The sequence below is a fragment of the Neolamprologus brichardi genome, chromosome 12, assembly GCF_056152115.1.
Source record: "Neolamprologus brichardi isolate AB-2024 chromosome 12, ASM5615211v1, whole genome shotgun sequence".
NCBI lineage: Eukaryota > Metazoa > Chordata > Actinopteri > Cichliformes > Cichlidae > Neolamprologus > Neolamprologus brichardi.
In genome coordinates, this window is record NC_142115.1 from 20,476,946 (window position 1) to 20,490,834 (window position 13,889).

The 13,889-nt window shown below is 44.4% G+C and overlaps 2 protein-coding genes across 3 annotated transcripts in view; both read left to right on the forward strand.

The window, feature by feature from the left end:
• Positions 1 to 2,132, forward strand: part of dnah10 (dynein axonemal heavy chain 10) — a 28,684-nt gene extending 26,552 nt beyond the window's left edge. The window contains exons 72-78 of the mRNA XM_087849128.1: positions 41 to 212; positions 320 to 451; positions 577 to 788; positions 900 to 1,067; positions 1,188 to 1,368; positions 1,443 to 1,588; positions 1,684 to 2,132. Of these exons, the coding sequence (XP_087705254.1) occupies positions 41 to 212; positions 320 to 451; positions 577 to 788; positions 900 to 1,067; positions 1,188 to 1,368; positions 1,443 to 1,588; positions 1,684 to 1,830 (1,158 nt within the window). The 3' untranslated portion in view covers positions 1,831 to 2,132. The remainder of the gene's footprint in view (positions 1 to 40; positions 213 to 319; positions 452 to 576; positions 789 to 899; positions 1,068 to 1,187; positions 1,369 to 1,442; positions 1,589 to 1,683) is intronic.
• A 1,835-nt stretch (positions 2,133 to 3,967) lies between these two features.
• The window catches only part of emid1 (EMI domain containing 1), a 55,777-nt gene continuing 45,855 nt past the window's right edge, over positions 3,968 to 13,889 (forward strand). The window contains exons 1-4 of one of the 2 annotated variants that reach the window (XM_035905215.2): positions 3,968 to 4,149; positions 4,330 to 4,647; positions 10,200 to 10,313; positions 11,165 to 11,268. In XM_035905215.2, coding sequence (XP_035761108.1) covers positions 4,457 to 4,647; positions 10,200 to 10,313; positions 11,165 to 11,268 — 409 coding nt within the window. In that variant the 5' untranslated portion in view covers positions 3,968 to 4,149; positions 4,330 to 4,456. Of the gene's footprint in view, positions 4,648 to 10,199; positions 10,314 to 11,164; positions 11,269 to 13,889 lie in introns of both variants that reach the window. The other variant, XM_006784273.3, reaches the window with a different exon arrangement.

The window sequence follows — 13,889 nt, forward strand, 5'->3', positions numbered from 1 at the left end:
ACATGCTGTAAGTTTGCTGTAATTTATAATGTTTTGTCAGGTAATGTATGGCGGCCGAGCAATAGATAGCTTTGACCGCAGGATCTTGACTGTCTACATGGATGAGTACTTTGGAGACTTCCTCTTCTACACTTTCCGGCAGTTCCACTTCTTCAAAAACAAAGATGTAGATTACAAAATCCCTCCAACTGGACCAAAAAACGTCTATGTTGGTCAGCAGTTGTTTTCTTATTTCTCAAATTCTCTCACTCATAAAAAAGGGAGGGGGGGGGGAATTTTCAGTCATCATTTAATGCTTTATGCTCTTAATGTGCTACAGATGAGATTGAAGCCATGCCACTGGCAAACACACCAGAGGTTATGGGTCTCCATTCCAACGCGGAGATAGGATACTACACAAATGCAGTTAAGGAGATGTGGACTCACCTGATAGACCTTCAACCTCAGACGGGTATGATTTCGCATCTTTCAGCTCATCCCTTGAAGTAATATATCCTGTTTTTCAGAAGTAGAAGCATTTATTTATTTCCATATGCTTTCTTCTTAGTGGCTGATAAATACTCTCTCATATCTCAGGTGAATCTGGTGGACAGATCAGCAGGGATGAGTACATCAGCCAGGTGGCCCAGGACATTCAGAACAAGCTCCCGCAGTTATTCGACATGGATGTGATCCGGAAAAAGTTTGGCATGGACATTTCTCCGACCTCGGTGGTTCTCCTTCAGGAACTAGAGCGCTTTAACAAACTGGTGGTCCGCATGCAGCTCTCTCTGGCTGAGCTGCAGAGGGTGAGATGGAGGGGCTGAAGACCCAAGATGCTCAGTAAATTAATCTGCAGGTGTTGTATATTTGTGCTTTGCTCCGATTGGGATTTGTTTAGATTCTCTTGTGTCCTGTAGGCCTTGGCTGGTGAGGTGGGGATGAGCAGCGAGTTGGATGAGGTCGCTCGATCCCTTTTTAATGGTCACATTCCGGTCATTTGGAAGAAGCTGGCACCTGACACTCTTAAGTCTCTTGGTAACTGGATGTCCCATTTCAAAAGGCGATATGAGCAGTATAACTGTTGGGTAAGGATGATCCCATTTAATCTTTTTTCTTTAATAATTTTTCTACCATGACATTTTACAGTTAACAAATGACTTGTGCTTTGAATATACTTTCAAGTTGGTGTATTTTGTGCTCACCAGGTGAATGAGGGCGAGCCAAAAGTTATGTGGCTATCAGGATTACATATCCCTGAATCTTACCTCACTGCTCTGGTCCAAGCTGCGTGCAGGAAAAATGGGTGGCCTCTGGATCTCTCAACACTGTACTCAGAAGTTACCCATCATCAGAGTGAGGATGAAGTCGCCGAAAGACCCAGACAGGGTAATAATCAGAGCTCATCACTTGCAGCATGAGCAGCGAGTAGTTGTAAAGACTGACAGTCTCATTCCCTGCAGGTTGCTTTCTGTCCGGCCTGTATCTGGAAGGAGCCGACTGGGACATAGAGAAGTGCTGCTTAGTGAAGAGTAAACCAAAAGTTTTGATCGTTGAACTGCCCATCCTCAGAGTCATTCCCATAGAGACGCGCCGCCTCAGGCTACAGGTGTGGACAGCAAGCACAACAGACCTCCACACTAATTTATAGCTCATTATTGAATGCATCTATTTAACTATATTTTTGTGTGTTTTGCACCTCAGAATACGCTGCGGACACCTGTCTACACCACTTCGTTGCGGAGGAATGCAATGGGTGTGGGCTTGGTGTTTGAGGCAGACCTGTTCACCACCATGCACCTTTCTCATTGGGTACTCCAGGGAGTCTGCTTGTGCCTCAACACTGACTAAAGACAACTGTCAACGCCACTGAGCTGATTACTTGTAGCATAGTCAGCTGAAAATGTTAGTTAATGATAGCAATGTCTGCTTCCTGTTTCATGTAGAAAAATACTTAAACATAGCCTGTGTAATACATTTTATTTTATTGTTGTTTTATAACTTTAATTATTTGCCTCACTAGATGGCAGCACATAACAGAGGCAGTAGCTTCAGGCTGATCAACATCTCTAGGGATTTGTCTTTGAAGCTACGGTTGACTAATCTGCTGAAATGTTAAGGCTGTGAATGAATAAATAAATGGTTTTTACTTGTGTCGTGTAGGCTCAGAATCCCATTCATGCTCTTAGAGGTCAGCAGATGCAAAATATTTCTGCTGATTTTGTAAAAAAAAAAAAAAAATCATAAACTGCTGCGTGCAGTGGAAACTTTAACAGTAACCAGAGGCAACCCCAAGCAACTTTTTAGCTTTTCTCTGCAGTATAGGTAACAGGGCATGTTTTATTACATCATGCAAAGAGAAGATCTTGCACAGCAGTGAGTAATCGAGGCTGCTGATGTGAGCATGCCAGCTCAGGTGAAGTAACCTCTAAAAACTCAGACGGTCCTAGAGGATGTGGCAGCTGCTGCAGCAGTGACGTTGCAGGTGCAGAAATAAAACTTGCAACAGTTTGGAGCCATAACTCACGCAGTATACATCGTGAAGCCCCAGTTATGAGAGTGGAGCTGTAATCATAGTAAGTCTAAATTGCTTAGACTGAAGTCTTTATAAGCCAAACAACCAGCAGCATGAAATTGTTTTCGTTTCTTTAGTCTCTTCCCTGAAAAGTCCCAACCTGGTACACGATTACAATGTTTGTCATTACCATATTCTGTAGCCTAAAAGGATCTCTCTAAATGGCAGAGGGGCAAAGGTTGAACAGGCCCCATTCTCACCTTCAACTGACACAAAAAGAGGGAAAACCAGGACATGTTTATGACCAAACACTGGGTGGGGGCAGGAGCAATTGTGTTTCCCTTTTTGAAAAGAGGGAATCAATGTTGTGTTGTTTAATGAACCTTTACATCACTGGATGGAACTTTAGTAAAAGCAGACCTAAACAAACAATGGGCAATCTGGCTGTTTAACTTTGTACAATAAAGGGGAGGGAAATCATAAAAGTCAGAGTAACGACAGATAAAGAAAAAAAAAGAAAATTCTCTCACTGGCACTGAACCCAGCTCGCTTCCTTAGAGGTCAAAATTATTTTCAGCTGCTCATGACTGCAGGGATTTACATTAACCCTAAACTGCTCTAGTTCCTGCTTGGCACCATTGTTTGCCCTGAGTGGCCTCGTAAAAGCGCCAAGGGTGCCCAGGAACAAATCCCCTCCCATGTGTGGTGATTGGGAGCAGGTGGGCTCATTAAGACCCAGTAAAGTCAATGCACTGTTTTCCCCATTCTCCCTGTGGCATAGTGAGGAACAGGAATTAATCCCAGTCCTCTTCTGTGACTGTGAAAGTGTTAACATTATCTTTCAGTAGTTAAGAACTTTGCACAAAAAAGGTTAGATAAGCACATTTTGCTGCCTGCAGCATCGTTTGCAGCTGGCCAGACTTAAGCCCAAGGGCTGCAGTCACCACAGTCACAGACATATATACAACTCGTGTCCTAGTTTTTGGTTGCAGTGCCAGGTGTTTACTTTGGAGAAGGACCGCAGATCTGTGGCTACTGGCTGTCCCAGATGCAATGGGCAGTGGGAAATGACACTAACCTCAGTTTTCTCTGACCACTGGGTACTGATGGCTTTGACAGACTACACCTGCTGAAAACAACTCAGGGGCAAACATAGATAGATAGATAGATAGATAGATAGATAGATAGATAGATAGATGTTGTTGATGATGTTATAAATAGTTTAAACTAACTGCGTTATATTTTAAATGAAGATGGTTGTTTGTTTGTATTCAAAATGTTCAAAAAAAGGTTTATAAAAGAAGTAATTAGCCTTAGCTGGGAGTTTAAACTCGTCATATCCAGTATTATCAAAACTTTTCGTTTCTTTTCTTTAAACATTCCGTTTTATTTGGTTTAAATGGGGGCCTAACTCTCACTAGCACCGCGCCTGTGATTTCAGAGGAGCCTTGAGAATCAGCAGCCCATAATTCATTTAGTGCAAACAGTACAATGCGTTAGGTGCCGTCGCTTTGTCCTCTGTGAGAAGTTGAAACGGGGCAGGGTAAAAAGAGACCCAGCAGGCTGTGCTTTTAAAAGACCGGAGGAGACTATAAAACTGGTTTCATACCCGCTGCTGTAAAGGATCGGCACGATATGAGCGCAGACAGACGGAGGTAGGCAGAGCACACTCAGGGAAGGGAGGACAGCACGCATTTAACACTCAGAGCATTCATGGTTCATTTTTATAAAGTCGGATCTCTGTCACAGACAAGCGTGGGTTTATGGGCTAGTTCACACTCAGCTCTATTACACATACATCGGGGTTTTTTTTTTGTGTGTGTTTTTTACTTTAGTGAAAAGGATGAGCGTCTTCTCCAGTAGACCCGGCGCAGTTTGACACGTTTCCCGAGCTGGAAGCGGTCTGTTTTCCAAGCGGGGCCTCATTAAAACAGTTCTGCTCTTACTTTTGATGCCACGGAAATGGGATCGCACCAACGAGAGAGCGTGTCCCCGCTTTGCAGGAAAAGTTTGCTTTGGACAGTGCTGATACTCTGGCTGAGCACGCTGGTTAACGGGACCTGGAAGACGGGACTTTACAAAACCTATTCAGTCGGGACGCAGCTGAACAGAGACCAGACAGCAGCCACCCACAGCTCAGTCTACCAGAAAAGGTGAGGAAAGTACGCACAGCTGTCATATTGCACACAGAATAATTATATTAAGTTTTGTTTTCTATGTTCCTGTCACTGCATGCCTCCACGGATGTACTCCCATCTCCATCCATCTACCGGGCGCTATTGTCTTCCTGACAGTTGGTTTCCCTTTTCCTGTGCTGGCAGGCAGCATGTTTTTACTCTGCTGAGTCCCATCCACACTCTTGTCCCAGCTCACACACCTCTGCTGCCCCTGTGGCGTGTTATATGCTCTCTATCCATGCAGCGCCTTTAGCCTCACACACAAAGCCCGCTCTTTTCAGCATCCCAAGGGTGAAGATTTAAAAAAAAAAAGAGTGTTAAACCCTTAGTTTAAGGAGTTATTGATTATTTGTATCTCTATAATAAAGCGTGAAAACGTTTATCTTAAAGGATCACTGAATGAAAAGGGGGATAATAAGGCTTCAGAAAATGATGGATCTTCTGTGTAAGGGCAATCGAGTTGACAAGGGTGTTGAAAGAGAGTCACCAGACTAAACACGAAGGCAGGAGGGCTAACCGGCTCTGCTTTCCTCTTGGACAGAGCCAAGTTTAGTTGGAGACTAGCCACTGATTAATGATGAGAGGACGTTTCCCCATCTTGCAAATATTTATGCTGTCAGCTTGTGTGTGTGGGCTGAACGTGGCCGGAGGCTGAAATCCCTTCTCTCTGATGAGGTCTTCTGGGTGTGTTCAGGTGGTTTTCAGCGCCCCTTTGGTAACTCCACTGCTTCACTTCTCTGCTCAGCTCCCCCTGCCACTCAGAGCCAGAGGTTCGTGGACATGTTTGCAAAACACAAGCAGCTGGGACTCCAGCGCAATCTGAGCTTGTTTTTGGGGGAAAAAAAGCAGAGGGGGATGAGTTTACAGTCAGTTTGCTGCTGTTAGTGTAAGTGGCCGTGCAGGAAAGGCAGGACTGAAAGAGGGAAAGCTGCTGTTGGCATGAGTCAACCACCTTGTTCAGAGGTCACCGGGTTTGCGGTGACATGAGAGGAGCTGAAAGTCTCCAACACGTCCACCTGCTGGCTGGCTGGCCTGATCGGTGAAAGCAGCAGTTTATTGGGTGTCAACAAACAGTAACAGCGGCGGTGTGATTTCAGAGATCAACCTCGATGATGAAAGCAACCTGTCATTAGGGTTCAGGTGCTTAAAAGGAAACGCATATGACTGCTAGTGCACTGGGAAAGGGAAACCTTCACTAATACCAGCACTGTCTTCACACAGTGATTAGCACAATCAAAGGGGATTAACATCTTGTGGGTATTTTCTTTGCTGGTGCAGTCACTCTGTGAAAGAGCTGATAAAGCATTCCTTCACCATCTCTCTTAATGACTGCATAGCTCGGTAAACTGTGGGGTCACTGAGGGAGATGCTTCTTTAGTCCCTGTCTCGCCCAGTTCTTTATCCTCCCTCGGAGGACTTGTCATGGTCTGACAGGCAGTCTGAGCCCTGTGGCAGTCCTCATTCCTCGTCCATCTTGACCATATCCATGTTCACTTTAAGCATGGGAATGAAGACAACTGAGATTCCAGGAAGCTGCATGGCTTCAAGCAGAATGGCTGTGAAACTTCAAATGATGTATATGCACAGGGAACCATTATTTGGATGGATGTCAAGAGGCAGTCACCAATTGTTCAGCTCCAATAATATCCACTGGCCGCTGATTACATTACTCAATTGAATTTGTTGCCTTTTTCTGTATTACATCACTGTCTTATCTTCTGTTTTTGGACGTGTCACTGGACAAAATATGAGATTCTTAAGACAGGATCTTGAACTCTTTGCTTCACGATTTACAGATTTTCATGTGTAATATCAGTCTTAAAACAAAGAACTAATTGTGGCAGCTCATCCTCCACAATGAGAAAAAAAATTGTTGGATTCCTGCTTATCAGATTGAATATTTGCTCATTTCTGTGTTTGCAGTCTGAGTTGCTTCAGTTTTTGGACAAAACAAGACATTGATGTCATAACTTTGAGCCGATTTTGTTTCCCGATGTCTTAGAGATTTGATACTTAGTATGAGCCTAATACCAGACCCCATATTGCATCCTGTGCACTGCAGGTGAGCAGTCCATAAAGTCAGCATCTCATTCACGGTCAGTGGAGCAGCTCAGCTCGACATGATGGTCCATTCACGCTGAGCAGTCAGGATACGTGGCGCTGTAGGTGTGGTATGAGTGAATCCTTCATTTGAGTGGAATTCCTCTTTCACTTCCAGGTTCAAACACTTGAAGATGCCACAGACTGAAAGCTCACAGGTGTCTGCACCTGAAAGCTCAAAGGAGACAAAGATAGATTAGAGCTTTCCTTGTTTATTCCATGCTGCTGTAAGGAGTCACTTAGCCCTGACCTTTAAGGCCTCGCTTCGGTGCTTTGATGCTCGTCACTGTCCGCTGCGCATGGAAAGCCCGCGGCAGCTTTGAACCTGCAATATAATACCCCAGCAGCCGTAATGCTCTGAATTAATGTATAACAATTGTTCAAATACAAACTTAATACAACCTGTTTATTTTGTTTGTCATTGAACCTGCAGGCCATAACTCTAGAGCTGCAAAGTTTGTTTTTATTTCACCTCGACTTGTTCTTGCTGTTTTCCTCTTTGTCGTTGGTTGTGGTGCCATATTTATCTTATGTCTCCTCTCAATCCCACGGGAGCCACACTGCTTCATAATTGCCATCTCTGTCCCCACCGGAAGCTTCCTTGGATGACCTCTGCGATAAGTTGACCTTTGTCTCCTCTTTTCTCGTCTCCTTCCCGTCCTCTCCTTTGTCTGGCTATTTGCCACATCTGTCTTTTGTCCTTTGTTCTGCTCGAGTATTTTCCCACAGATAGAAATCCAGAGGAATTCCTTTTGCATTTCAAACATATCTCCGAACATTCAGGCCGGCTCCTACGATACGTGAATGAATGGGTGGAGGAAAGGGAGTTACTGTGGTGTTTTTAATCAGAGTCCCATCAGCGTTTTGCCCACATCAGCCTACTTGTCTGTTCACACGGCTTAACCCCTACCTTCTTCATCCCGGTGCAGTATGCTGAAGTAGGCGAACCGCCTCAATAGTGTGAACACGGGAAAATGTGGACTGCATAGCGTAAAAGGTGAATTGAGGGCACACGCGGTAACGACAGCGCAGCATATAAGCGAGTTCACAAGCTTTCTGTCAGCATTTGCATACATTTAAGGATTCAGCACTTTTTTTGTTCCCCTCCAATATTTTACTGTCTTGGCGTCGGCAGCGTCGAGGAACAGATGGGCCAAAGCTGTGATTTCTCTTAACGGTTGGCTGTGGCTACATGTGACTGTGAGACATGGTTGATGATTTATTTAGCTTGGGCCCAGCATTCAGAGTGTGCCATGTGTGCTTAGAGACCTGATACTCACTGAGGGCCTGCTTGGTGTTTTTGCCAATGAAACAGCATGGTGCTGGTGGGTTTCACACTTCATAGAACAAGGGTGCCTCCAGTAAGAGGAAGGTGTTGACTACAAAGCATTTGAGATTGAAAGACTAAATGCACTTAGAGCCTGCGTCCCTCATACGCATAGATAATAACACAGTTATTGTTAGGCCTCCCCAAATCTGCTTGCTGCAGTGGAAGTGTTTGTCTTGCTGCATCGCACTTGTTATATGTTATATGAATTGTCTGCTTTTGTTCTTTCACTCATTTAAGGAAGAAGGGTCGGCATTTCCTCCTCGGTAATTGCTTAAGAGCAATGCAAAGAGACCATAAAATCCAGCGCCCCCTTCCCTCCTCGTACCCCCTGGTGAGACTCTTGTCCGTTCCCAGGTGAAGCCTCTTCTCGGCCTGGGAAACTCAGATGTTTATCTGTCGGGTCTGGCAGATAAGTGGTGGGGAGGAGTTGGGTTTACTACCCCCTCATCCCCTCCCCCTTCCTCCCAGCTCTACCTGACCACAGCTTCTTCAGTGTCTGAAATTTTCCACCAGTGATTAGAGCAATTTTTTCTGGACCAAGGGAAAGCAATCATAGGGTAATCATATAGATCCACCGTCATTCTAGTAGATGTATGGCTGATGGATACGCTATGATACACGAAGGGTGGGCCTGTGTTTGAATAACATGTGGCGGCAGAATTCCTTTCCCTATGATTAATTCAAATAATGTCTTACGTTTTGCTGCGGTTCCTTTGCTTTTTCCAGATGCGGTAAATAATGCAAAGTCCTTTCAGTCTGCAGGCTTAAATACTTGCTACATGAATGGAAACAATCAAGATCGCTCAATAATAAAAGAGACGTTGTCATGTGATAAGGGAAAGTCGCTGCAGCTGTAGACAAACATTTATCAGCGGTGCTCCCGCGCTCTGGCTCAGGTATGTGTGTGTGGCCACCACGACATGTGGGAACGGTTAATGGGAGCCGGTTCAGGGCTGCTTCGCATCCTCTCCCTTTGGCGGTTTTTCTTTAGTGTAAACTGTCTCTCGTGCACACAAACATATGGTCTCCCATATTGACAAACAGACTTTGGTGGGAACACCCACCCACTCTTGCACACGTTGGCAGCAGAACAAAAAAAAGTGTAGTTTCATGAGCTCCCTTCCTATGCATCTATTGATAATGTTGTAAACACAGGCTTTAGTAATTGTTTCCGTGCTCCTCTTACAGCCACATGAAGGTAATGAGGATGTCTGTACACATCATTCTTAATAAAACCATTCTGATAATGTGGTCGCTCGTCAGCCCGAGAGCGTTCTCTTCACATTAAAGCCAACGGTTGTGTGTTTTTTCCTGTTCTGATATGTAGCAGAGAGAGAAGAAAGCTAAAGGCTTTCTCTAAAATGTTTCTCATAGCGCCTGTGCTATCAAGAACAGATCTGCTCCCTTTAAAAGGGACACCGAGCTCTCGGTGAGGATTAAACTAAACCAATTAGCTCACAGTCTCTTCAGATGAATCACACTTCCTTTAATTTTAAGCAGTCTCACTGAGACTTTGATAAAATTTTGCATTTTGCTTCTGGAGGTCGAACTCCTCTGAATGTAATAGCTGCGGAGCGTTCTCATCCTCACTATCAGATCTCAACCTCTGACCTTAGCATCGTCGATATCTCATCGCAGGCTCTCCTCAATGAGTTATGAAGGCCTTCCATTAAAGGGAGTGAACTCATGACCCAGCTTTAACCCATGCTTAAATACCTTCATCTTTGTATGAGACTTTGTCTTCCTCTTTATCCCCTCCTGAGGGACTTCTGCTCCTCCAAGGTCCTATACAAATGCATGCGTATTGATAGAGGAGAGACCCCTGTGCAAATACAACCCAGTCCTGCGAACTCTGTGGCTGATTAAAACCGAGTGAACACGGTGAGGAAGTTCCCAAACAAAGGAGTTGAGGGGGGGATGGAAGGACAGAATGACCGCAGTGTTTTTAGTGTGACAGCACTCGTTTGAAGGTGTTTTGGAAATTCGTTCTCCTGTGTTTAGTTTAAGAATCAGACTTTTTATTGAGTCTAAAAATAACAAACTGTTGAAATCCTGCTGTTGTTTTATTCTACATTTCTGACTCTGTTTCTTTCGGCAGGAACTGGTGTCCTCATACGGTCACTAAGACTGTGACCTGCCAGGTGCAGAATGGGACAATCCTCCAGCGGGTGTACCGGACATGCCCCTGGCCACAGGGATGTGCAGGAGGCAGGTGAGAAGGCAGAGGCATCTTAGCAGTACTGCTACTGTTTCACAATGCTTTTACGAAACCTTTAAAAAACCAAAACATTTTTTAGTTCATGGGCCGCATACAGCACCGTATGATCTGAACTGGGTAGAAAAACTCTCATCATGAAATGTATTCAAGACGTGCAAGTTTCTGCTCAAAAATGTTCCAGTTCCCTGGAAGATAAACACTTTGAAAAGACATAGAGTGGGTCACATGGCTCTTTAGTGAGCCACATGTTTACAACTTTAAAAAGAAGAAAACAGTTGCCTGCTATCAAAGCAGAAAGCTTGGTGTAATGTTTATTTTCTGTTTTTTAATTATACTGGGATTAAAATCGCAGAATAGTTGTTGTTTGAATGCTGTTTGAATCACTTAGAGGATTAGCTTTAAAATTTGTTACTGGAGCTAATGCTCTATTAAAAATCATATTAAGTTCAATCATATTTGTGGGCAAACAAGTTAAACAAGCTTGCCACTTCAGTGTTGGTATGAGGCTAGCAGTGGTATTCATATAGCTCTCCTATATTTAACATAGTTCAGGATGCCACGCTGCTGCTCCATATGCTGTCTTTTAATTGAGATAAACCTAAAAGCTTTCATATAATCTGACACTTACTGATGGGGCACATTGCCTAGAAATTGCTTTTTATCATTTAATTGAGACTGTGCGAATACAAAGACTGAAAACCCCACGATAATATCTAACTTTACCAGAGAGAGGAGATTTCTTTTCATTTTCCTTTAAAAATGTTATGTGTGTGTGTGTGCGCGCACGCGTGTGTGTGTGTGCGCCCATGTGCGTAACGGCTTTTGATTTTGTGTTTATCGTTCAGCTACAAGACCGTGGTCAGACCTTCCTATAAAGTGGTGTACCGGACTGTGACTTCCCTGGAGTGGAAATGCTGCCCGGGATTCAGCGGCGCTGCTTGTGAAGAAGGTGAGTGAAGACAGAGGACGCAGACACACTTCAGTTATACAACAGCTGACGGAAATGAATCGAACAGAATCGCCATCTTGGACTGAAAACTCGTGTCAGTACCCCCCCACCGCCACTCACCTGCCTCCAGTTTCTTCTTTATGACTCTTTGACTCGCCACCATTCACGTCCCTCTGTTTTGCATCGCCGTCTTAAAGCCTGCATTTCCAATATGCTTGTATGAGTGATTTCCATTAGGCTTACATAAGGCTACTTCTGTTCTTTGAATGAAATTAAGAAATAAGATCCCCCAGCCTCTTCTGCGTGAGCCACATCCCACCTCTTTATTAATCACTTTTTATGTCTTCATTCCAAGAGTCGCCGCACCAGTAAGGCTTCCTTCTTTACTGCGACAGATTGAACTGAGTTTTTTATCCTCTAAAGAGCTATGCAAGCGCCGTTTACATTTTTAAACCACGGTAGCTGCTCACACACACACACACACACACACACACACGTACACACACTCCTAGTTCATAATGACTTCCCCTGGCACCCGTCCTCAGGTTTCTGCAGTCTGGGGAGAAGGGTGGAGTGATCTTTTTATGCTGGGACCCAGGACTTAATGGGTGTAACATAAATTAGTGGACCGTGCAGCACAAAGGGTTAATGCGATGGCCTTTTGTAGTGCCGAAAATAGAGGCTGTTTTTCTCTCTTATACTTTGAGACAAAAAAGGAGAATTTCTACCTGAAACTCAGTGAACTGAAAAAAGTGGGGTTTTTTCAGACTGATTATGGTAAACACTTGATCTTGTCCAATAAAGTGGGTTTAAAATAATCTGTTTAATTTATTTACTCAGTAAACGGCTAGTATTCCCACTTGAAGCAATTTGGTGATCACAGTATGCAACAGTGTTGGAATGCATTACAGTTCCTCCATTCAGAAGTCAGAAAACAACACACTTGACCTCAGTTCAGATGGGAAACAAAGCAGCGGCAGTCTTCTTTTGAGGAGCATAGATTAGTAAAGGAACATCGCGATGGTAAACTGCCGGCTCTAGTTTATGTTTTTCTCATCAGGAGAGGAATTTGTGCAGATATGGGGTATAAGCGGGCTGTAATGTTACTTTATTAATTACATGACAATAACTGTGTAATATAATGTTGAAGTAATTTAAGAAGTAGGCAGAAAATTATTTTCTACAGGGAGTTAATAGGTAATGCATTTGTTGTAGTAACTGTAGTAACTAATGACTGCTCCCAGGTGCTTTCAGACCTCCAAGTGGCCTCTAGTCTGCTGTAGTGTGGCTTCGGCTGCTTGCTTGCACTTGCACACCCCAGCCCTCCTTGGATATCGCACTTGTTTCACACCCTCCCTACTGTCAAAGTCAAAAAACACATTCACAGTCAGACAACGCAGACTTTACCCAACAAAGGCAGAGGAACACACAGTGAAACGGGGAGGAAATTATCCAATTAAGTTGTTGCTGGAGGAGATTCCCCTCCGGTTGTCATGGCAGTAGGGGGCTGTCGAGCCGACGGGGATGTCGGGATTAGCCACTTATCTGAGCCTCGTTCCGGGTGGCTCAGATCACAGGCGGCGCTGAGTGGAAGTGACAGGTCCCATTCACAGGGCCTTTACTCTCCGGCACCATGGATCCTATCCAGGGCCACCAGTGCTTTGTTCTGCTCTTGCCGCGTGAGCAGAACCCCTTGCCAGCACAGAACCTGATACCCCGCTGCCGTCTGCCTCGTCCGCCCGCTCTAAGGAGAAATGCAAGCCTGCCACACGGGCAAAGCTGGTGACCGGATTGTGCTTAAAGCTGTTGCCACAGTGTTGCCAAGTGAAGTTAAAGCTGCACTAATAATTCAGTAGGTGCACGTTTCAAATCCAGGCTGTTAATACCTGCGTGCGGCTCTGTTTCCAGATGGCTGTGAGCACTTTTTAACTTTTAGTTGGACTGAGTTGAAAGACTCAGGCTTTAAAAAAACAACTCTAGGAAAACATACTACTTTTGATCTTATTTGAGTCGCATAAAGAGCAACCAGGATGTATATACCTTTAAGGATCACTTTTGGAATTTTATTATTTGCTATACATCACTCTTACTCCTCTGCTTGTCTGCTTTTCACAGACTGTGGAAAATGTGTGTGATCCGCTCATTTACTGCCCTGCTTTTAACCTTCTTTTCCCACCAGGCCACCCCAAAAAGCCTCTAGCCATGTCTGACTCCCAAGGACGGTCTGCATTACTGCAGATCTCAACAATGTCCAAACCAAAAAGACTGGGGCTGGGGCTACGTTTAGGTTGAGATGCAGGAAAGTACAACAAACACTGAGAGGAATGTGACCGATATGATTGTGCTTTAAATAGGGATGAGAGAGTTGTTTTCTCTTGTGTTCCTCTGTTCTCACCCCTTGGCCTGCCAGCTGATAGGTCAACATGTATAAATCAACGGCTCGGTCCGTAGTGAAGATAACGAATTAAGTTTTGGGCTTTGCGTGTTCAAATCTACAGGCTCAAATAAATGAGAGTTCATTAAGGGAAGAGATCATGCATGCTGTCATCGAGTCATACGCAGGCTTATGAGGATTTTTGGCATGTCGCATTAGGAGGCTCCAAAAGCAAAGCATTACATCA